At 40.7% G+C, this 25,571-nt stretch overlaps 1 protein-coding gene and 1 long non-coding RNA gene across 13 annotated transcripts in view; one reads left to right on the top strand and one right to left on the bottom strand.

Moving 5' to 3' along the window:
* FERRY3 (FERRY endosomal RAB5 effector complex subunit 3) overlaps positions 1 to 24,392 on the top strand; it is a 58,924-nt gene extending 34,532 nt beyond the window's left edge. For all 12 annotated transcript variants that reach the window (XM_073000951.2, XM_078394119.1, XM_078394120.1 and 9 more), the window contains 3 exons: positions 9,177 to 9,234; positions 11,226 to 11,293; positions 19,320 to 24,392. In XM_073000951.2, coding sequence (XP_072857052.1) covers positions 9,177 to 9,234; positions 11,226 to 11,293; positions 19,320 to 19,412 — 219 coding nt within the window. In that variant the 3' untranslated portion in view covers positions 19,413 to 24,392. The remainder of the gene's footprint in view (positions 1 to 9,176; positions 9,235 to 11,225; positions 11,294 to 19,319) is intronic.
* The window catches only part of LOC144589467 (uncharacterized), a 212,239-nt gene continuing 200,269 nt past the window's right edge, over positions 13,602 to 25,571 (bottom strand). Inside the window, exon 2 of the long non-coding RNA XR_013545589.1 lies at positions 13,602 to 13,735. This is a non-coding gene — a long non-coding RNA (uncharacterized LOC144589467). The remainder of the gene's footprint in view (positions 13,736 to 25,571) is intronic.

Raw genomic sequence — 25,571 nt, 5'->3', positions numbered from 1 at the left:
GAATGAGCCCAATTATTATACTGGCTCTTTTTAGCTTTAAAGCTTAGAGAAGAAATGTATAAATTTGGTGGAACGCCTTCTCCCACCTAGATCTACCCGTGTCACCCGTGCGAGCCAGGAGGTGAGGCTGAGGAGCCTGACGCCGAGAGAGGCCCGGAAGGAAAAGACCAGAAATCGGGCCTTCTCAGCGGTGGCTCCTCGCCTCTGGAACAACTTACCTCCTGAGATTCGCGCGGCTCCCTCGCTGGGCATTTTTAAGAATCAATTGAAAACACTGATGTATAGGCAGGCTTTCCCAACAGATAATCCCTGACGATTTTTCTTTTATATTCTTTGATTTCCATTTTTGTCTATTTGTAATGTTTTTAATAATTTTATTGTTGCTCCAATTGTAAGCCGCCTAGAGTGGTCTAGTATGACCAGATAGGCGGGATAGAAATAAAATAAAATAAATAAATAAATAAATAAATAAATAAATAAATAAATAAATAAATAAATAAATAAATAAATAAATAAATAAATAAATAAATAAATAAATAAATAAATAAATAAATAAAATATATTTATAAAGGGGAAACCAGATTTTTCTAACACAACTGAATCTTGTGGTTGGTGCATTCCAGTAATTATTAACCATTACAGTTGTCAGCCAATTAAATTCTGTGTTATAGCAGATAGTATAAATATGTCAAATGTTTATAAGAGGGAGATACCATGTATGAAGTAACCATGAGTATCTCCCTATATGTCAAATGTTTATAAGAGGGAGATGCCATGTGTGAAGTAACCATGAGTCCCTGTTAAATTAAGCCTTTCCAATACTTTTTATATATTTCAATTTTTTCTATATGTGGATAGTCCATAGTTTAAAGATGATGCTATATAGAATGATAACCATTGGATCTTAACTTTTAAATGAGAATTATTCATATGTGTATGCATATGTATACTTCAGTTTCATTCTGTTGGTAAATAAAAGGTTATCAATTGGTATCTCATCCTATTCTGAGATTTAACTGAATGAAAATGAACTTGCAGATTTATAGCAATGTTTGTCAGTATTTCCTCACCCCATTGTGAAAACGTTTGCTCACTATGGCAACAGAAGTGTGAATGAAAACAGCATTGATGTATGATGCAATAAAAAGGAAAATAAGAGAGGGGTTGAAATGTACAATCTATTGTTTCTATTCCATTGTTCAGAGTATGAGAAACAGAATGAACTTGAAATCTTGATACAGGGCTATAAATATTATTTAATACACATCCATCTTGTGGGGTGAGACTCATGATGAAGGGACGAGTGGAAAGAAAGGGGCCATATATGTAGAAACACAGCATTATAGGTAAAGGATATATGTGGAGCAAATAAATGAAGTTGAACATTGAAAATTTCCTGATAGCATTTGGGTAATAGCAAGAGGGATAATTTTATCATTAAAAACATAAGCTGGATAGCCACTTGTCTACATTGTAAGTAGTATTAGATTTTCCAAGTGAATAGTTTTTGAAGGCTTTTCCAACTTAGTGATCGTAAGAGTAAATATCAATAAAATATTGGAGTAGCCAATGTTGTATATTTAGGATACACTGTATTCTTAGATTTTAAGATTGGCGCTGTTTGTAATGTATATTTTTTAAAAATTATGATCATCTGACCTGACATTAAAGCATTGAAATGCTATGATACCTAACAGGCATCTTTGGAAATATTCTTAAGGCACATCCTTATTATTCACTTTGCATTTGCATTTATCACCCATATAATTGACGCTTCTGTAGCGTGGTGGTGCTGTGGTTAAACCGCAGAAGCCTCTGTGCTGCGAGATCAGAAGACCAGCAGTCGTAAGATCGAATCCACACAACGGAGTGAGCTCCTGTTACTTGTCCCAGCTCCTGCCGACCTATCGGTTCGAAAGCATGCAAATACAAGTAGATAAATAGGTACCTTTGGCCTAAAGGTGTACACATCCCCCTGGGCTACTTGGTGGCGCCATGCAGCGCTGGACCCAGGCAGTCATGTCCTTGTGACTGGGAATGGCACCCATAAGCATTCCAGTCAGGTTCTACAAGACCTGGTGCTCTGGTAATTGCTTCGGAAGATTTCCATACCAGTCTCAGTTTCAGTTAGTCGCTGAACACCTCCTTAAGCTCAGACACAGAAACCTGGTCCAGCTCCTCATATAGACACAGTATAACTTTCAATTTCATCATCCATGATGGTGATTGTTAACTGAATATGTTATTTTAGGTTACAGATGATGCTACTTTATATAAAATAAAACTTTTTTCTCTAATATTAGATCTATGGATTGCCTCTTGATTCTCCATCAGCCACATGACGCGTCATCCTATTCAAAAGAAAATTCACTTCAAATTCTGACTAATATAAGCATATTAAAATACAGTCATGACATTGTGGAGCAGGTTAATTTTGTGCATTCATATTTGGTGCTGTCCTTTGTTCAGAAACCTATTTTTAATTCTTCATGTGCTCAAAGTGAGTAGGACATAAGTTTACCTCCAAAATGGACATTGTCCAGGTGTTGTTTCCTGTTTCTTTCAAAAAGTCCTTTTATGGTATCAGCTGTTGACCTCATTCAGTGCCAAATGTGCTACAAGTTTGCCTTTCAAACAACAGGACCTTCCTTTTTAGTGTCTGGTTTTTATCTTCAACAAAGCACGAATCAAAACCACCAGAGAACGCCCACCTTGCATGTGAGCAAGACTGTGTGTGGGCAGATAAATTACAATGGAGATCCAACATTTCCGCTACGTCTGAGGGAGAGGTGAAAAAAACTGTATCCGTTTTCTGTTACCCAGTACTGTTCTTTCTGATTCATATATTACATAATCCCAAGGGCAAAGTAAACATACACTTAGGATTTGCATCATAAGAAAATTGATTTTAAATGTTTCCAGCTTAGACAATGTTCTGTGGTTTCAGCTTTTGCCTGGGTTTCGTACTGATTCTTTTAATTTACAATGAGTAGGCATTGTAGTTACTGCTGTGGTTCTGTAGCCATATAGTGGGACAAAAGTAACTGTTCTCAATCAGTTCCTGAAATGTAGCATGAAATTAGTGTGTATTTTATCAAATGTATACCTTGCCTCTTTATACTGGGTATACAACTTGACTAACATGTTAATTTTGCAAATGCAATGGAAAGCAGTTGTCAGAAGCCAGTGGCCAAAATCCTGTTGCTTAGTGTAGTAAATCATGCTAGAGTAGGCCCAGTGAATCATTGGGAATTTGACGAATCAACTCCTCTGTAAGTTCCCTTGATTCAAATAGGCCTTAAAGAAGGTCCAATTGAACTAGTGGAACTTGCAGAACAATTGACTCCCAATGGGCCTACTCTAGTGCAGTTTACTACACTAAGTAACAGAGTTTGGCCAGTAAGAATACAAAACAGTAGACTGAACAGAACAAGTAAAATAATAGGGCATAAGAGCATAAGCTGGTAAAAAAAAAAAGACCACAGTAACTGTACAATCATCTCATAGGGCAGAAGTCTTGTTTAAATAGCATATACACAGACACTGAAAAGTCTTTTGTGATCAGATACTTCAAATATTGGTGATGGTTCCCTCATTTTGGTGGGAATAAGAGACGGAGACAGCTTTGAAAATCCAACAGGCTCAACTTTATTAACATCAACTTCTGGGTCAACCAAATTAAACGGATAAAACAGCTCAGTTCTGGAATTGTCTTATAACTTAAAATCTTAGCTCCCGGCGTAAATATGTCACTCCTGACATTGGGGCTGGACCAAAGAGCTCGCGATGGGTTATCACCCTCAAGGGGGTACTCTTTACTGCACACACCGTCCCACAACATGGGTGTCTTGCCCAGTCCCCTTTGGGTGGTAGATTGTTGTAAGAGGGACTGGGACGGATAACTTTCCTCCCTCCACCTTGGTTGTGGGGGTAAACTACAACCGCCCATTCTCGTGGTCTCGCCCCTCTTCCTTCGTTTCTAGGCAAGCCTGGGTCCGGGAGCAAACTTCCACTGGTCTTAAGGTTGGGGAACTCCTTCAACAAGTCACAGACCTTGTCAGGTGTCTCTTCGTTTCTTTCTGTTTGCACCGTGCAATATTTGGTACTTTTCTGTGTCTGATCTGTTTCCACCCTAAATTTCCGTGTGTCACCACACTCTTTATAACCTCCTCCCACACTATGAGATCCTGCTCCTCCCCTTTGTCCCCTTTGTCCTCCTCCTTGTCTTCTGCCACACACTCTTCTATCACCTTCCTTTCCTTTATTCCTCCCTCCTCCATTTCTATGAGCACACCCTCTGTACATCCATACGCTTTTCAGTCCCATGCATATTGACCTGTGGGGCATTACAGAGCTCTGTTCTGCCCCCTATGCTCTTTAAATCTACATAAAGCTTTCAGAGGACGTTGTTGTTGTTTAGTCGTTAAGTTGTGTCCGACTCTTCGTAACCCCATGGACCAGAGCACGCCAGGCCCTCCTGTCTTCCACTGCCTCCCGGAGTTTGGTCAAATTCATGTTGGTAGCTTCAGTGACACTTTCCATCCATCTCATCCACTGTCGTCCCCTTCTCCTCTTGCCATCACACTTTCCTAACATAACCTTTTTTTCCAGGGAGTCTTCTCTTCTCATGAGATGGCCAAAGTATTGGAGCCTCAGCTTCAGGATCTGTCCCTCCAAGTGAGCACTCAGGGTTGATTTCCCTTAGAATGGATAGGTTTGTTCTCTTTGCAGTCCAGGGAACTCACAAGAATCTCCTCCAGCACCACAGTTCAAAATCATCAATTCTGTGACGTCAGCATTCTTTATCATCCAGCTCTCACTTCCATACAGCTTTCACTATGCGGACCTTTGTTGGCAAGGTGATGTCTCTGCTTTTAAGATGCTGTCTACGTTTGTCATCGCTTTCCTCCCAAGAAGCAGGCGTCTGTGAATTTCATGGCTGCTGTCACCATCTGCAGTGATCATGGAGCCCAAGAAAGCAAAATCTGTCACTGCCTCTATATCTGCCCCTTCTATTTGCCAGGAGGTGATGGGACCAGTGGCCATGATCTTAGTTTTTTCGATGTTGAGCTTCAGACAATTTTTTGCGCTTTCCTCTTTCACCCTCATTAAGAGGTTCTTTAATTCCTCCTCACTTTCTGCCATCAGAGTGGTATCTGCATATCTGAGGTTGTTGATATTTCTTCCAGCAATCTTAATTCCGGCTTGGGATTCATTCAGTTCAGCTTTTCTCATGATGTATTCTGCGTATAAGTTAAATAAGCAGGGGGATAATATACTCCTTTCCCAAGTTTGAACCAATCAGTTGTTCCATATCCAGTTCTGTTGCTTCCTGTCGCACATATAGATTTCTCAGGAGATAGATAAGTCCATTTCTTTAAGGTCTTGCCATAGTTTGTTGTTGCCCACACAATCAAAGGCTTTTGCGTAGTCAGTGAAGCAGAAGTAGATGTTTTTCTGGAACACTCTGGCTTTCTCCATAATCCAGCGCATGTTAGCAATTTGGTCTCTAGTTCCTTGGCCCCTTCTAAATCCATCTTGTACTTCTGGGAGTTCTCGGTCCACATAGTGATGAAGCCTACCTTGTAGGATTTTGAGCATAACCTTCCAAGCGTGTGAAATGAGTGCAATTGTAAGGTAGTTGGAGCATTCTTTGGCATTGCCCTTCTTTGGGATTGGGATGTAGACCGAGCTTTTCCAATCCTCTGGCCACTGCTGAGTTTTCCAAACTTGCTGGCATATTGAGTGTAGCACCTTAACAGCATCATCTTTTAAGATTTCAAATAGTTCAACTGTAATGCCATCACCTCCACTGGCCTTGTTGTTAGCCATGCTTTCTAAGGCCCACTTGACTTCACTCTCCAGGAGGTCTGACTCAATCAAGGTCAGCAGCCACACCATCTGGGTTGGCCGGGACATCCAGATCTTTCTGGTATAATTCCTCTGTGTATTCCTGCCACCTCTTCTTGATGTTTTCTCCTTCTGTGAGGTCCCTGCCATTTTTGCCCTTTATCATGTCCATCTTTGCACAAAAGTTTCCTTTAATATCTCCAATTCTCTCTGGTTTTTCCCTTTCTATTCTTTTCCTCTATTTCTTTGCACTGTTCATTTAAGAAGGCCCTCTTGTCTCTCCTTGCTAGTCTTTGGAAGTCTGCATTCAGTTTTCTGTAACTTTCCCTATCTCCCCTGCATTTTGTTTCGCTAATCCTCTCTGCTATTTGTAAGGCCTCGTTGGACAGCCACTTTGCTTTCTTGCATTTCTTTTTCTTTAGGATGCTTTTTGTTGCTACTTCCTCTACAATGTTACGAGCCTCCATCCATAGTTCTTCAGGCAATCTGTCAACCAAATATAGTTCCTTAAATCTGTTCTTCACTTCCACTGTGTATTCATAAGGGATTTGGTTTAGATTATACCTGACTAGCCCAGTGGTTTTTCCTACTTTCTTCAGTTTAAGCTTGAATTTTGCTATAAGAAGCTGGTGATCAGAGCCACAATCAGCTCCACGTCTTGTTTTTGCTGACTGTACAGAGCTTCTCCATCTTTGGCTGCAGAGAACATAATCAATCTGATTTCGGTATTGCCCATCTGGTAATGTCCATGTGTAGAGTCCCCTCCTATGTTGTTGGAAAAGAGTGTTTGTGATGACCAGCTTGTTCTCTTGACAAAACTCTATTAGTATTTGCCCTGCTTCATTTTGAACTCCAAGGCCAAACTTACCTGATGTTCCTTTTATCTCTTGACTCCCTACTTTAGCATTCCGGTCCCCTATAATGAGAAGAACATCTTTCTTTGGTGTCAGTTCTAGAAGGTGTTGTAAGTCTTCATAGAATTAGTCAATTTCAGCCTCTTCATCGGTGGTTGGTGCATAAACTTGGATTACTGTGATGTTGAAAGGTTTGCCTTGGATTCGTATTGAAATCATTCTATCATTTTTGAGACTGTATCTCAGTACAGCTTTTCCCACTCTTTTGTTGACTGTGAGGGCTACTCCATTTCTTCTACGGGATTCTTGCCCACACTAGTAAATATGATAATCATCTGAATTGAATTCGCCCATTCCCGTCCATTTTAGTTCACTGACGCCCAGGATGTCAATGTTTATTCTTACCATCTCCTGTTTGACCACATCCAGCTTACCAGGGTTCATAGATCTTACATTCCAGGTTCCTATGGGGTATTCTTCTTCACAGCATCAGACTTCCCTTTTACTTCCAGGCACGTCCCCAGCTGAGCATCCTTTCGGCTTTGGCCCAACCACTTCATTAGCTCTGGAGCTACTTGTCCTTGTCCTCCGCTCTTCCTCAGTAGCATGTTGGACGCCTTCCGACCTGAGGGGCTCATCTTCCAGCATCATATCTTTTAGCCTTTTGTTTCTGTTCATGGGGTTTTCTTGGCAAATATACTGGAGTGGCTTGCCAGTTCTTGCTCCAGGTGGATTGCGTTTAGTCAGAACTCTCCACTATGACCTGTCCGTCTTGGGTGTCCCTGCATGGCATAGCCCATAGCTTCTCTGAGTTACTCAAGCCCCTTCGCCACGACAAGGCAGCAATCTGTGAAGGGGTCAGAGGACATTACAAGCCATCAATATTTATTTTTCCATATCACTGAAGTTAAGCGAGGCTGTGGAAGTGCTGGACCAGGGTTTGGACAAATGTATGGGCTCGATGAGGGCCAGTAAACTGTGGCTTGGGATGAATTGTTCTGGATGGGACTGCACTCCCCCTAGAAGAGTGTGTAGCTTGAGGTACTGTTAGATCTATCTTTCTCACTGAAAGTCCAGGTAGATTTTGTTACTGGAAGTTGCTGGAGATACTGTCAATTGGCCGGCCAACTACAACCATTCCTGGATAGAGATCGCCTGGCCCCATAAGTACATCTACCAAGAGCTTTCAGTTTAGATTATTGCAGTATGTTCTGTGTGGGATCGTGCTTGAAAAGGACATGAATGCTATAGTGAGTGCAATATGTGGCACATACATTGATTGCAGAAGCGCCTTATAGAAGCTGGATGGCTTTAGTCCTAAGGAGTACCGGTGGCTGTTAGCACACTTCTATTCAGAGTTTAAAGTGTTGATAATAAATTTCAAAGTCCTAAATGTCTTGGAACCTAGTTGTTTCACAGAGTAGCCAGGACTAACTAACTGAGATAATTTACAACTTGATAGTCCCATCCCCATGGTAATGAACTATTGTCACTTTCCTTATTTTCTGCATTCCCACCTGGTTATGGGGTTACATAGAAATATACTGGTCGGGTATTTGTATGCCAGTGTCTGGGGAAGTGGAGTTTGATCCATGAAACCTCACATTGAAATAAAATTATTAATCTTTAAAGTGCTACAATATTCTGGGCTTTTCTTTTTCCCTTTTTTCATTTGACAGCATCATCATAACAAGTTTCTCATTCATTAAGATCTGGTGGGGGCCCTCTCCCACTTTGCTCCATTGAGAGCAGTCCATTACAGGGAGACACAGGAGACAGCTTTTTATTGGATACCTCTGTTTATTTTGGTGTCAGGTTAAAACCTTGTTCCTCGTTCAAGTATTTGGCATCTAAGATCACGGAGCAGTTTCTGTTCTTTCAGTATGCTGTCTGTTTTTGTTTTCCGTTGTTTTAAATTTTTCGATAATGTTTTATATGTGGGGTGCAGGGAAGACAGATTTCATTGGGTCCTTGAATTGTTTGAATAAGGGGGGAGTGTTGATTATTTGGGAAGGGACAAGAAGTACAGCAAATGCATGGGTTTTGGGACACAGCAGAAGATGATGTTCTAAAAGGGGAAATTAAAACAAGGATCTCTCATAGGTACTTGAGAATTGCACATTTGAGGGAAAGAGAGAGGAGGGGAGCAACTTACCTATTCGGGATGTATTTAGACATATTTGGATGTTTGTTATGGGATGGAAAATTGGGGAAAGTACAAATTAAGAAATCTTGTCTTTGAAAAAGGGGCACCAGGCAGTTGGCCAGAGCACTGACTAGGCATAGCAACTTTGTACTTTCATGTAATGCAAGATTAGCATAATATATTAAAGTACAGTAAACAAATTATAACTGAAAGTAAAGCCAGTTATTCATTGCAATAGTTTATTAATATGAGTTACTTCCTTCATCTGTTGTTCTGCTTTTCAATGTTGTTTTGCGGTATTTAATCAGTTACCATTTTCTTTTAAGGAAATGACTATATCTTGGTGTCTAAAGAGAGCGGAGCTTGTATTTAAGTGTGTTAAAGGTAAGTGCACATTACATTTTTCTTCTATTAACTGCTGGGAATGACAGTTTTGTGTCACTTCATGGGAACAGCCATAACTTAGTGTTTGAACACATGCATTGAAAACAAAAGGTCCCAGGCTGAACCGCTTAAAGTTTTCCACCTGAGACCTTGTGTAGCTGCTGTCAGTGGGAATAAATAGCACTGAACTAGTTAAGCCAATGATCTCAGTAACTATGAAGTAGATTCACATATTTAATGCCAACATGATTTGCTTTATTTCTTTACTATCTGACAACCAGACGTTAAAGTGAGTTACTATTTCTGGAGTGCTGTTGGATTTAGATCACAAAGATGTAGGCTCAAATCTCGGCTTAGCCCTGAAGTTTACTGGGCAACTATTGACAGTTGCCAGGATTGTTATGAGACTAAAACTGAAAAGATTTGTGTGCACTATCCTGAGCTGCTTGAAGGAAGAGCAAGATGAACCTCTCAAAGCAAAACAATAAACCTTTTCCCCAGACATCTTATATACCCCACATTTGTGCTGTGCTTTCCTGCAGCAACATTCTTTTCACTTTGAATTTTCTTTCCCAGATCACTGTATTCCATCAACATAGAAGCATTTCCTTTAAACGTCCATATCTTTTGTAGAGCTATTTCAATTCAGAGGATGAATGGTAATTCATGTGCTTGCCTTCTGATTAAGCCATATACACTGGTGCCTCACATAGCGAGGTTAATCCGTTCCGGATTAACCCTCGCTATGTGAAAACATCGCTGAACGGGACGGGGAAGCCCATTGGAATGCATTAAACATCGTTTAATGTGTTCCAAATCGGCCGAAAACTCACCGTTCAGCGATGCTTCCAGGGTCCGGCAGCCATTTTTGTGCCCTTGGAAGCGAGGGCATGGCGCGAAAACGCTGCGCGCCGCCATTTTGGGGCTTCCAGTGGCCATTTTGAACCCGCCGAACAGCTGATCGTCAGGCTTCGTTTTGCGAAGATCGGTAAGCGATCGATGGCCCATAGGGGCCATTGGTATGCGATTGCATTTGCGATCGCTGAAACCCCATCGCTATGCGGATTCGTCGTTCTATGGTGCGCTCATTAAGCGAGGCACCACTGTATAGCAAAGAAATGGTCCTTCCCAAACAGCTGTTAACAATTATAACGGAGTCATTATTGAGATAGTGTCTAGATTTGTGCCTTTTTTGTTGTTTATTTCTTACATTATTACACAGTAAAAAGGTGATGCTTCTCAAGTTAGTTCATTGTGTATTGTTCCAGTTAACACAAACTACAGGTGTGAGCTACTTGAGAACTGTCTGAAAACAATCAGCATTTTTCATTTATTTCATATAGTTGTCTTGCAAAGCAATCTGAAACATATTTATTCAGAAGCAGGTCTTGTTCTGTTTTTGAGGGGCTCACTCTTAGGAATATCTGTAAAGGATTGCAGCGTGAACTGTACTGCATATCATATATGGAGTTGCATTGCATTTATTTTCGTCTTTTAAGTTCAGTTGTTTGCTGGCAGGTTTACTTGGTGTGCTTGATAGCTTTATTTATTTCATAGTTTTGCTTTAATGTTTTATATTTTATATTGTACATAATTCTGTACTTATTACAATGTTTTTGTTGTCTTCTATTAAAACAATATGGTGGATGGTAATGCAGGAAACTCTGTGTGTAGTATAGGATGAGGAGGATCGAAAATTCTGTTTCCTTCAATGATATTCCTCTGGATTCCCTGTTCCAATGAGAATTGAAACTCTGTGGGATGACAATCAAAATAGTGCAGCCTTGGCACAATTTATGTTTTTGTTTCAAGCCAGTCATTTCATGTTTTGTCATGAAGAATAAGCAAGTTCATAGTGGCTTTGCTCAGTACCAATATCTACGAGGTAGTCAAAGCATGGTAGTTAGGCACAATATATGCAGCCATAATCAAAGGCATGAACTTGATTCTTGAGTAAATTTTCAGTTAAATCAGTGAACATTATTTTTTAGGATTCATGATGGAAATGGCTTCCTGGGATGGCGGGATTTCTCGAACTGTGCAATTCCTAGTACCTCAGGTTGGTTTTCTTTTTCTTTTAAATTAACCTTTCACACATGCTACATGAGAAATTGCCCATACATTTTTCTGTTTTATTTGTCAAGATTGTAATTTAAAAATAATCTTAATTTACTGTATTTATTTTATTTAATTAAAAATATTTTTATCACACCTTTCTCATTAAAAAGAACCCAAGATGGCTAAAACTGGTCTGAAAGTCCTGCATGATCCCATGTTTATATATATATTACTTAGTAGGATTTATTCTTACTTTGTCCTAATAAGTGAACAGAGGTTTGTGTATTGAATGAAATGTCCAATCTGGATTCAGTCTCCATTCTCTGGCTGATTCTTAGCAGGGACAATTAATTTTGCACTATGATTTGCAACAGGGCCACCTTGTAAAGTCATGAGATGTTGGGACTGTAGAGTCATGTGAAAAAGAAACTACACTGTCCTTGAGTTCTGTGGGTTTTTTTGTATCAGGACATAATAAAAATCATCTGGTCCTTAGCAGGTATGAAAATTAGGTAAATGGAACCTCAGATGAACAACAACACATGACATATTACACCGTGTCCTGATTTATTTAACAAAAATAAAGCCAAAATGGAGAAGCCATGTGTGAAAAACTAAGTACACCTTTGCTGCTTCCATATAAATTAAGAAGCTAAGTAGCAGCCAGATGCTGCTAAACAAATGCGCTTAAGTAATCGATCATCAAGTGTGACCACCTCTATAAAAGCCGATGTTTTGGCAGTTTGCTGACCTGGAGCATTCAGGTGTGTGTTAATAAAGTACCAAGAAGGAAACACATCTACTGTGATCATAGAGAAACAACCGTTGCTGCCCTTCAATCTGGGAAGGGTTATAAGACCATTTCCAAAGAATTTAAACTCCATCACTCTACACTGAGGAAGATGATTCACAAGTGGAAAATATTCAAGACAGTTGCCAATATTCCTAGGAGTGGACGTCCAAGCAAATTCATCCCAAGGTTAGATCATGCAATGCTCAGAAAAATTGCATAAAACCCAAGAGCTGCATCTCAGACTCTACGTGCCTCAGCTAGCATGAAAGTTCATGACAATGCAGTTACAAAAAGACTGAACAAGTATAGTTTGTTCGGGAGGGTTGCCAGGAGAAAGCTTCTTCTCTCTAAAAAGAACATGGCAGCACAGCTTAGCAAATTTTCATCTGGAAAACCACAAGATGTTTGGATCAATGTCTTTTGAACAGACAAAACCAAAGTGGAGATGTTTGGCCATAATGCACAGCACCAGGTTTGGTGAAAACCAAACACAGCATATTAGCACAAATATCTCATACCAACTATTGAGTATGGTGACAGAGGGGTGATATTTTGCAGCCCCAAGACCTGGGTGCTTTGCAGTCATTGTGTGGACCATAAACTCCTTTGTATACCAAAGTATTCTAGAGTCAAGTGAGAGGCCATCTGTCCAACAGCTAAAGCTTGGCCAAAATTGAGTCATGCAACAGGACGATGATCCTAAGCACACCAGCAAATCTACAACAGAATGGCTGAAAAAGAAAAGAATCAAGGTGTTGCAATAGCCTAGTCAAAGTCCAGACCTCAATCTGATTGAAATGCGGTGGTGGACTTTAAGAGAGCTGTGAATAAACAAATGCCCAAAAAAACTCAATGAACTGAAGCAGAGGAAAGAAGAATAGGCAAAAATTCCTCCACAAGAATGTGAAAAACTGATAAAGTCATACAGAAAATGTTTGCTTCAAGTTATTGCTGCTAAAGGTGGTTTTATAAGCTATTGAATCATAAGGGTTACTTATTTTTTCACACATGGCTTCTCCATTTTGACTTTGTGTAATATGCTATGTGCTGTTGTTCAACTGAGGTTTTATTTATCTAATTTTCAGACCTACTAACTGTGACAAACCCAGACCTACTGGGATATGTCACACAGTTACACTAAGCTGCCACCAACCATTCCCTGTAAGAAGTCACACAGACCAGGGATGGATTTTCAACAAATAAAAGAATAAGGTTTATTTAAATACAACACACAGGGAAAATAAAATGATCAGGTGAATAAGATAAAGTAACGTGGCTTATTCTCATTCATACATGCATACAATTTGGTTCACACAGAACCCTTAACTTGAAGCACAGACCCTGAACCTATCAGTTCTGGCTAACCCTACAGACACCTGAACCTATCAGGTTGGTACTCTGACACACAGTAGTACCCTGTCTGACACACAGACTCCCACAACAGCTTCTTCTTCCCAGCTGCTGCTTCGTCACAACCCAGTGTCTCTCAGTGTCTCTTAGTGTGTCTCAGTATCTCTCTTCACCACACACGCATCACATTTATATACAGTACAGCCCCTCCTCCTGATGTCCCGCCTTCCACTCCCCATAGGATGGAACTTTCCCTCCAAACCCATGACAGACAGGTAACATCAGTGCTGTATGTAACACCTCCCCTCTTTATAAGTTGTTTTGTAGGGGGAAAGCTAACGTGCTTTTCACCAAAAAACAACCTGAATAAAATACACAACAACAGTTATACATACCATATAATACTCACTTATACTTACATTCTAAGTTAAACCATAGCAAATAGGCATTTAAACATTTACCATATACATTACATCCATTTACCTTTATTCATACAAACCAATTTCAAAACCAGGTACATTTACTTTTTATCATCAATATATATACATATAGTCCATGTTCTTTCGCCGTCTTCATTCTTCAGGTCTTCTTGATAAGGCGTCAGCAACGCAGTTCACTGACCCTCTGACCACCTTCACTTCAAAGTCATAGTCCTGTAGGTTTAAAGCCCACCTCATAAGTTTGCTATTGTGGGTTTTCATTGTCTTTAACCATTGCAATGGTGAATGGTCAGTACACAGAATAAAATGTCTTCCCCAGATGTAAGGCTTGGCCTTCTGGATCGCGTAGACTATGGCCAAACACTCCTTCTCCACGGTTGCCAAATGTCTCTCACCTTTTTGAAGTTTCCTACTCAGGTAGGACACTGGATGCTGGTCACCATTCTCATCCTCCTGGCACAGAACTGCTCCTACCCCGCTGTTAGACGCATCGGTGTAGATGATGAACTCCCGGTCGAAGTCTGGAGCACGCAGGACAGGATAGTTGATTAACACCTCCTTCAACCTCTGGAACGCCGCGCTCACAGTCGCTGGTCCACGGGATGCGGTCATCAGCCTTCTTCCTCGTCAGATCGGTCAGTGGAGCCGCAATCTCGCTAAACCTCGGGATGAACTTTCTGTAGTAGCCCACCAACCCAAGAAATGATTTGACCTTTTTCTTGGTGTTGGGTCTAGGCCAATCACGAACAGCTTCTATTTTGGCCTCCAGGGGTTTTATCACTCCTCCCCCTACCATGTGACCCAAGTATTTTATTTCTGGGCTACCCAGCTGACACTTGCTGGCCTTTACTGTTAGCCCTGCTGCACTTAACCTCTGCAGCACTAACTCCAGGTGTATCAGGTGATCTTCCCAGGTATTACTGAAGATCCCTATGTCGTCAATGTAGGCCACTGTAAAGTCACTGAGCCCTGCCAAGGTCTGGTCCATCAGCCTTTGGAATGTGGCTGGTGCATTTCTGAGACCAAAGCTCAGGACTCGAAACTCATAGAGACCAAAAGGGCTGCAAAAGGCAGTCTTTTCTTGATCCCTGGGATCAATTCTTAATTGCCAATATCCCTTTACCAGGTCCAATGATGAGATGAACCGACAACCCCCTATGGTTTCAATCAGGTTGTCTAGCCTGGGCATTGGGTAGGCATCAGGAGTGGTTACACGGTTTAATTTCCTGTAATCGACACAAAACCTAATGCTCCCATCAGGCTTGTCCACAAGGACTATCGGAGAGGACCAAGGACTAGAAGATGGGACGATTATGTTCTCCCTAAGCATCTCGTCCAGCTCCTTCCGCACCTTGTCCCTATAGGGTCCCGTTACTCGGTATGGGGATACTGCCTGCGGGGGTGCATCTCCTGTGTGGATCCGATGCATCACTCCCTTCACTATCCCCGGCTTGTTGGAAAACACCTGTTGATATTTACTAAGCAGCATTTTTAGTTCTTGCTGCTGGTCTTGGGTGAGTGCAGGACTGATCTTTACCTCCTCTGGGTTGTATTTTACTTCCCCTCTACCCTCCCAGAAGGGTAATTCCGCTTCCTCACTCTCAGCTGCTTTTATCGCGAATAAAACCCTCTGTTCCCCTCTGTAGTAGGGTTTTAGGGCATTCACATGAACCACCCTCCTTGCTTGGTTCTCCTCCTGCTCTATTAGGTAGTTCAGGTCTGACATCTTGGAAATGACCCTATATGGTCCTGCCCATTTGAGCTGCAGTTTATTCTCTCTGCAGGGCCTAAGCCAAAGCACTTCCTCCCCTGGGTCAAAGTGCCTCTCTCTAGCTTTGTGGTCATACCATGTTTTCTGTCTGACCTTCTGAGCTTGCAGGTTTTCTGCTGCCAGCTCTAGATTTCTCCTTAGGTCATTCATCAAGGTGTCTATGTATGTCACAACGTCTTGTGGGTCATCCTGGGTGATCTGCTCCCAATTTTGTTTGATCAAATCAAGGGGCCCTTTCACCCCTAAGTGTGCAGCAAACATGTCAGAGTGACCCCTTTGTAAGATCATGGGGCGATACTTTTCAGGTACCACCAGCTGACTTCTGATCCCATCTCCCCCTTTTGAGATATTCCTCAGGGTTTCTCTATATAAAATCCCCTTTTCCTCCAGAAATCTCACTGGGGTTTCAGGTGTTAGCTGGGCGTCAGTCACCTGTTCAAAACACTTTTGGAGAGTGGCGTCTGCCTTTTGCTCCTGTCCAAATCTGCTGTCTGTGGTTAAGGTTTCCACCACAGCTTCTGAACTCCCCTCTGCTTCCGTCTCTGGCTCATCATTACCCCCCTGAACTGTCCCTGTGGTGGCTTGTGAGCGTGTAATCACTAGCACCCGTTTCACATGTTCAGCCAGGTCATTTCCCACGAGCACGGCTGCTGGCAGAGTCGATGAAATCGCTAGCCGCCAAGCTCCCCTCCAGCCTTGAAAGTTGACAGGTACCTCTGCTACTGGCAGAGAGATTACCTGCCCCTCAATCCCTGCCACCTTTATGCTCTCATTTGGGATTATAAACTCCCTAGGAATAATATCTGGATGGCACAGGGTTACCTGGGAACAAGTGTCCCGCAGCCCCCTATACTGACGGTCAAGTATTCCCACGTCCACCCCGGCTGTCTCAAACAACTGAGAATCTGTTTTCACCAGCAAGCAGCGCTTTACCTCTATAAGAGGACCATTTTCCTCAGCCTGATCAGCAGAGGTAGCTGTTCCAGACTGAGTAGTCATGGCAACCGGCTCCCTCTGTGACACTGAGCCTTGCTCTTTCTGGACACAGAACACAGCTTTTGGCTTGGTCCCACTAGAATTCTGAGGCACCATTCCTTTTAGCTGTTTTAATTTCTCACACTCTGAGATTAGATGACCCTTTCCCTGACAGAAATAACATTTTCTGGTGTATTTTGATTCTCTCTCATCTTGTTTTGGTTTTCCCTCCAAAATCTGAGGTCTTAGTTTCATGTCTGAGGGCTTCCCTTCACCATGGGCCCCTCCCCCTTGCTGGCTTTTCCCTGGTCCCTGAGAGTACTTGCTGTAGGTTTCTTTGGGTTTACCTACAGATTTCCCCTCACCCAAGGGCTTTCTTATTTGGGAAATAAAATCTGCGATCTCTGCGGCTGCTGCCACAGATTTCGGTTTCCTTTCCCTCACCTGGAATTTCAATTCCCCATGCAGGACTGAATAGAACTGTTCCAGTGCTATCAAGTCCTTAAGCTGCTCATAGGTCTCTGTTCCCTCCTGCGATAGCCATTTCTCAAGCAGCCTCACCAATTGGGCCCCCACTTGGGTAAAAGTCTGTTCTGGCTTCTTTGTGAGGGACCTGAATCTTTGTCTCAGCTGCTCTGCATTTATCCCATGTCTGGCAAACACCAGTTTTTTAAACTCTGCAAAATCTTTCATCAGTTCCTCAGGCATCTCGGCATAAACCTCAGCCAGGCTACCACTGATTAAAGACCGCATGATGGTCATCTTCTCAGTTTCCCTCACTGAGAAGTCCACAAACGCTCTTTCCACTAAGGAAAAGAACACCTCAGGACAATCTCCCTTGTGGTACACAGGGAATTTCTTCAGGTCAGCTTTAGACAGTTGGCCTCCCTCAGAATCCCTATTGTTATTATTGTTCTGGTTCATCAGTTCCAGTTTTCTCAATTCAAACGCCATTCTCTCTCTCTCCAATCTTTCCTCCCTCTCCATTCTCTCTAATTCAAATTGCCTTTGTTTCTCTCTCTCCCTTTCCTCCCTTTCAAATTGCCTTTCCCTTTCCTTTTCCTCCACTTCAAATTGCCTCATCCTCAGTTCATGCTGTTGGGCTATGAGCAATTTTCTGAGTTCTGGGTTCTGCTCTCCTGTGCTGTCACCCTGCACTGAGCCAAATTCATCCTCAGAACCTTGGTCAATCTGGGGGTCTTTCACTTCACTCATGTCTGCTATCTGGCTTCGAGTCAAGGGCATAATCCCCCCTCAGAACAGGCTGCTTTAAAAAGTCAAGCCTCAAAATAAAACGACCGCTTTTTTCCTTTTTGCCTCAGAACCAGCTCTCCCTAGAGATTGCTGCTGTTCTTCAGCACTAAATTGCAACAGTATCGAGTCAGAGGCTACCCCCCTCTGCTGGGCCTCTCAGCTGGCAAGCTAGATCACTGTTACTACGCAGTTTTGCCTCAGCTTTTTCCCGCCAAAACTAGGCTGCCTCAGAGCACCTTAATCTAAGTCTCCCCAGTTGGCACGTTCTTCTACTAGCGCACCTCCCCGTGAGGTACACCTAGAAGATTACCTACGCGCCTCAGACTGTCCCTGACTAGACCCCCCTTGCTCTGGGCACACTTGCCAAGGCTTTGCTGGACCACTGGACAACTGGACCAGTCGTATCCCACACGCTGGACACCAATCAATGTGACAAACCCAGACCTACTGGGATCTGCCACACTTTACTTAAGCTGCCACCAACCATTCCCTGTAAGAAGTCACACAGACCAGGGATGGATTTTTAAACAATAAAAAGAATAAGGTTTATTTAAATACACACAGGGAAAAATAAACAATCAGGTGAATAGGATAAAATAACGTGGCTTATTCTCACTCATACAAGCATACAGTTTGGTTCACCCAGAACCCTTAACTTAAAGCACAGACCCTGAACCTATCAGTTCTGGCTAACCAACAGACACCTGAACCTATCAGGTTGGTACTCTGACACACAGAAGTACCCTGTCTGACACACAGACTCCCACAACAGCTTCTTCTTCCCAGCTGCTGCTTCGTCACAACCCAGTGTCTCACAGTCTGTCTCTCAGCATCACCTCTCACACCACACAGGTTTCACATTTATACAGTACAGCCCCTCCTCCTGATGTCCCGCCTTCCACTCCCCATAGGATGGAACTTTCCCTCCAAACCCATGACAGACAGGTAACATCAGTGCTGTATGTAACACTAACGACCAGATGATTTATATTATGTCCTGATTCATAAAACCATAGAATTCAAAGAGGGTGTACTTTCTTTTTCACATGATTGTAAATCTCTTATTAAGTTAGAACAAAACTGAGATTTTTAAATTACCAATGTTCACAGTTTTCAGCCTGAGGTTTCACAGATTATACTTATAATCATACAAAAGATTATTTAAAAGCAGGTCATGTCTATTTATTTATAAGGAGCTAATATAAACTCAGCATATCTGCCTGAGTACATGAATAAGCTGGGAAGTTCGAAACCTTCCCTCTCCTTGTCCTTCTTCATGACAAACAGATTAGAATACTTAAAGAGACTCTTGAGGATGGACATGTTATAGTGTAAAAATGAAAGAAAAAATTAAAGAGAGTTATGATTTCAGACAGCTATAGTGAAGAATCAAGTAGTGATTCATCTTTCTATTGATTCTTCATGTTTCTTTTCATTTTCACAGAGTATTTCAGAAGAGATGTTCTACCAGCTGAGTAATATGTTGCCACAGATTTTCCGTGTTTCATCTACACTTACTCTTACATCCAAACATTGAGTTCCCTCAAATATACTGGAAAAAAACTGTAGGAGGACAACATAGGATTCATTTTGTTCCATGAAGCACTTGTTCATCAGTGAATGTGATTATTGTGGACATTCATGACAAAACTGGAATCTAAAGACACCTGCAGTGTGCAAAATAAATCTATGTTTGCATCAGAAAGAATGAAATATTTTGTGTATCCCCCACCCCCTGTTTCTGGCTTGAGCATTCCCACCATATTGAATGGTTTTCTGAGAGCACCCTGGGGTTCAGAAGCAAGTTGTGGAAGACTATAGGAACTGTGGTAGGAAAAAATGTTGTGTATCATCTTGTAACCCTGTATCCTGGCCTAGTAATTCGTAGTAGAATTTTCAAACAAAAGGAGGGGGAAATCTTTTGGTTTGTTTCAGATTTGGATTCCTTGACACAGCCTTTGTCTGATGAGGTTCTGAATATGATATTAGTTTTTCTTGCCTTGACATCACTTTACGTAAAATAACATATTTGGATTTGTGAAACAAAGCATACTAGGGGGAGAAGGACTGAAGAATTCTGCTCTCGGGATTAAAGCTCTGGCCTAGAATCAGTAGGCTAGCCCCAACTAGATAGATCCATTGAATCAATTGGCTTTACGTAAGTTTTGATTTATTGTTCAATGGATATATTCTTAGTGGCCAAGCAATTGGATTTATACTTTGGCTTACAAAAGTATTCCAAGCCAGATATCACTGGGAAGCTCACAAGCAGAAGGTATAGCTTGCATCTGTCAGTTGTCATTATTCAAAGAGAGTTACTAGCTCTGAATACAGAGCTTCCAAATATTAGCAGTGGCTGATCTGTTCACACATAGACTGGTCCTCTGTGATTTAGTCCCACACATTATGGTTTTTTCCTTTGTTTTCCCTTACAGAAGTCATCCAAGTAAATGAGCAGTTAATGTCATGTTAATTATTTCTTTGATAGAGTACTCTCTGAAACTCCTGTATGAGTGTAATTGGGGCACCCTGAATTAAATTATCAATTTCTTTTTTGATTTATTATGAATAATTATTTTTGTTCCTAGCAGTGAATAAGGGGAAAGGATGAGATGGAGGGGACAGCTGAAGGTTGCCTCTGGGTATGCTTGTTTTCTTCTGAGCAACCATTTTACAGCTGCTGTGAGAATGCTGCTAAAGGTCAGTATGGAGACTCGGCAGAAGCAAGTTCCATGTGCATTCCAGCTGTGAACATATGGTTGCTGCTTGTCTGTTTTAAGGGGGAATTTTCAGTGCTCCCTTGCATGCTTGCCTTGACCTCCCTTCGTGCCACCGTCTCCCTTCGAAGCTTCTCTAATCCCATGTGCAATAGGCATTCTGTACAGGAGATGTTTGGAATATCTTCCTCTCACCATTAGTACAGCAGCTACGAATCAGTTTCTTTTATTTAGAGGTCTTTAGTCAAGCCATACTTTGTATCTACATGCAAAGGTCTTCATGAATCAATAGGCCTGTGATCAAATTATAAACCTCAGAACATCTAAGATATTTAAAAATAAGGGTTGAGCCAAAAATGTAACAAGCAACTCTTAGCAATTTTCTGTACATGTTGCAAGCATTTTAGTGCTTTTCTATCTGGGACCATTTTGTCAACTGATCCTGTAGAGGTATACTTTAAATAGTACCTGACAAATTTCATTTCTATCATTAAGGAGAATTTGATTATATATAGTGATTATTGAATTGGAATGAGGGCACTGGAATAAATTTATGTTCGAAAAGCATTATTCCATTCCTCAGCTGTCATTCAATGAAAAGTACAGTGGTGCCTCGCTAGACAATGATAATCCGTTCCACTGAAATTGCTGTTTAGCGAAATCATTGTCTAGCGAAAAGCATTTCCCCATTGGAATGCATTGAAACCTGTTTAATGCGTTCCAATGGGGAAGAATCGTCGTTGTCTAGCGAAGATCGGCCATAGGAAAGCCGCTTTGTGAATCGCCGATCAGCTGTTTAAATCGCTATCTTGCGAACCTTAGGTCCCCAAAACACCTGTTTTGCGAGCACGGAGGGAACTGTCAGAATCGTCGTCCAGCAAAAATCGGTTTGTGACGCAGGGACCAAACATTGTCCAGCGAAATCCCCCCATAGGAATCACTGTTTTGCGAATCGCTATAACGATCACAAAAAGTCAATGTCTAGCGAAAAACTGTCATGTGGGGTAACTGTCTAGCAAGGCACCACTGTATATTTTACATGGCCATTTACATGGATTGCAATGCTGAAGCTATTAATTGCTATAGGAAGTCTATGTATAATTCTTGTGTACCTATATGCCTCATTCTTGGGACTTGGTCCACAATTTTTTAGGCGCAGGGACATGTGTATAGTAGAAGACAAGGTGCAAATTTATGATGCAAATCTTTATGCATTGTACTGTCATTTGCTTTAAAGCTGTATGATATATACCGTATGTTTTCATTTTTCAAAGTAAAAATTGTTTAAAATATTACACTATTTAAAGCAAAGAAAAAATACAGACTGGTAGTAAAACCATAAAAGAGTACTATAAATTGTAACATCACTAGAAGTAGTTCTGAAAGTAGTAGCCATGTTATTCTGTGCAAGCACATCAGACAAAAAAAATGAGAGAGAAAGAGAAAAAGTTGCGACAATTTTCCGATTAGCTGCTATATTTTAATGTGAGTTTTTGTGGATCAAGTTCACTTCCTCAGACATAAGGGTGAGACTATATGACTGTCATATTTATACACAATGTGTCAACTGTGCTGTTGTTACCTTATAATTGACATTATTCACAACCTGATAGACAATTCAATTACTAATGAACCATAGTCACACTGCTATGTCTGAGGAAGAGGATTTGATCCACAGAAGCTCTCATTAAAATATAGCAGTTAATCTTTAAAGTGCCACAACATTTTTGTCTCTTGTTTTTGTTTTGTTTTGTTTTTGTCTGATAAAATTACTATAAGTAACTTGCTGTATATTAATCAGAGACTACTAGAATAAATTGATTCAGTCTTCAGTTGGCAGCAGATATGCCCTACTCTGGAAAGTCTACCTGATCCACATCAAGAAAGGCCCTCCACTCCAACACAGTCAAATAAACACTGTTTCAGAAGAGTATATTATTTAACTATAATTTATTTAATTATAATGAAGCTCATTTAATGACAGAAGTAGATCTTCCTCATCTACCAGATTTAGAACATGCTTTCATAGTATCATTTGACAAAAATAAAACTTTGCTTTTGATGGAACAAACTATTTACATTTTATATTTAACACTGTCAGTGGTGAGGCTATTATTTCAGAACACTTTCGAAATCTGATCTTCATCTTGCATATGTTGAGCAGCGTCAGATGCCTTTGCTCTATGGCTTGGAGAGAAGAGGACCATGAGCTAGCTTTAGGGTATGGTATTCACAGTTATGTTTTTTTGCATCTGTTGAAACAAAATCAGGACGACATACTAATTTCAGCACCAAGTACAAGTCAAGGCAATAGCAATTTTTATCATCATATACAAAATTCAAACGTGTATTCGATTTTGGCAAAAATTATCTTACTGTGGCCAGGAAAATATGAAATGGAGCATTCAAACAGGATGCACTGACCTTTCATAGTACAGTTGTTAACCAAATGTGATTCCTTAGGTCTCAATCCCAGTTATGTTAGTGGCATTTCCATAAATCAGGTGGAAAACCCTTATGTCTTGGTTCACAGACTGTCTGTAGGCTAACGGTTATTTGTTCCTTAAACTAATTCTAAACAGTTCTCTAACAATCTAGTGTCTGGCAGTAGCCTGCTTAGGAGTAAAGGAAGAAAGTGAGAAAAAGAAAAAACAGGGCTTGCTTCTTGCAAGTGTTTATGCCCCCGTGAGAGAATGTGGCTGCCAAAGGAATAAAGGTTCCACAGCCATTCTATGGAATTTTCCTGTTATCCTTCTTAGCATTTGCCTCCTCTACTATAAACTTTAATAGTCTGAGGAAGTGGACTTGTCCACAGAAGCTCACATTAAAATATAGCCGTTAGTTTTTAAGGTGCCACAACGGGGTAGGGAAACAGCATAATACCCTGAAATACATGGTATAGGTTGTGAAGCTAAAATAGCTAACAGTAGGAGTTAGAGCCAAATCACCGATCATGAAAATACTGGGGAAATTAGAGAACTCTTGGCCTGGCACCAAAAAGCAGTTACCGGTAAATGCCAGGTGGTGGTTCCTTTGTGAGAGCATTTAAAAACTAAAGAGCCAAAACCATCTTTAAGCTGAACCCAGAAAAGAATTAGAACCAGAGCTTGGAATGTTAGGTTTAAGAATTTTTTTAGTTATGTGTTAGAAACTGTGACATTAACTCAGAGATGTTAACATTTAAAAGTGAAAATAGTATTTACCTTGATAAACTGGTGTCATTAATATGTTAGTTTAAATGTCATTTAGGTCTTCAGCAGTAGGTTAAGCCTACTGAAACCATTAGTTTTGCCTTCTGTAGAGACAGTTTGTAGTTTTGCTATTTTGTGGTTTTGCTGTAATAACATTATTTGTAAAACATCATCCATGCGAGACTGAAGGTAGGGTTTTGTTTCTTTGTTTTTTTAAATGTGGCACAAAGCAGATGACCTGATTTGGGTGCAATAGCAATAGGGTTATTATGACGCCAGTAGCAGGCCTGCAGCTTGCTGAGGTGCCTTTTAAGAAATGTACTTGAAATGCATTTTATTAAGTTTGTGATTGCCAATGATGAGGTGCTTGCTGGTAATGGATTTTGTAACAAAAGTAATATGTAAATGTTAACATGTTAATTACAAGTTCGGATTAGAATTTATCACAATTTCGTATGCATGCTTCTTGAGTCTTTTTTGTGTGTAATTGGCTTATTAACAGAATTTTACAGCGGTCCCAATTTTTATCTTCTGTTTGTAGAACTTCCATGCTCTCCACTAATCTTTTTCCTTGCAAAATAAAAATACATTAAGAAGAAAAAGGTAGAATAGTTGCCTGCTCCCTTATGTCTTGCAGCAGAACTTTCTGAAGGTAGCCTTAGCAGATAAATAGGAACTTGTGAACTGGGAGAAGGAATACCGTGCTAAAATTCCGAACAGCCTATAGCTGAGACAGTGGTTTTTCTGGTCAACCACAGATATTAACATGGCAATGATAACATGATTAAGTTACCATCCGTTACTCCATCAATGAATGGATACTGTTGTTTATTTTGTACATATTTACACTGCACATAGAATAGACACACACCATGCTTTTTGTATTTTGTAGCCATTTGGAACCATTTTTAAATTTTGTCTGTATCTAAGGAACAAGGGAATCAACAAAGAACTAGCCAATGACGTGAAAATAATGGAAGCTTGGGTATCATTACATCTTGTTATAGAGAAGAAATGGGAAGCCAAACATAGCTGGATGTGTGCTTTGGGCTTTAAGAAAGCTAATTTCAGTAAGTTTAAGGACAATTGTATGAGAGCTCATGGTCAGAAATACTGTGAGAGAACAGTGTCCATTGTGGATATGAGTTTTAAGTAGTGAAATTTTGAAGGCATATTTACAAACATTTCCAATAATGTTCTTGTTTCAATAGCACCTAAAGAAAAAAAATGGGCTACATGAGGATTGTATGGTTGAACAGAGGTTTAAAAGGAACATTTGTAAGAAATGGAAGAATAATCAGATTTTGAAGGAATAGTATAATAAAGTATCCAATATTCGTGCAAAGGATTTCAGGAGGGTTAAATTTCTAAATGAGCTCAGACCTGCAAGAGAGGTTAAAAGAAGTAGAAAGAAGATTTTTGGCTTTATTTGGATCAAGAAGAAAAACAAGAAAGCAGCAAATCTGCCACACGTGGAAGATAGAGAAATGCAAATAGCTGACAGAGAGAAGATGGAATTCCTTAATTCCTACTCTGCCCCCATCTTCCCCCAAAATGAAAACAGTTCTCCATACAGAAAAATAGAGTAAATAGTGCAGTGAAAGAGAATGAAACCCAAGATAAGTAAAGAGATAGTATATAGAACACATAGCTACTTGACTTTAAGTCTTTAAAAGCTAGATCAACTGCTTTTTAAAATACTAAGAGAACTTACATATGTTATCTCAACCTCTATCTGTGTCAGAGTACTTGGAGAACAGGTGAGGTTCTACAGACTGGAAGTGGACA

The sequence above is a fragment of the Pogona vitticeps genome, chromosome 5, assembly GCF_051106095.1.
Source record: "Pogona vitticeps strain Pit_001003342236 chromosome 5, PviZW2.1, whole genome shotgun sequence".
NCBI classification, from domain to species: domain Eukaryota; kingdom Metazoa; phylum Chordata; class Lepidosauria; order Squamata; family Agamidae; genus Pogona; species Pogona vitticeps.
This window is presented reverse-complemented; position numbering and strand designations above follow the sequence as displayed.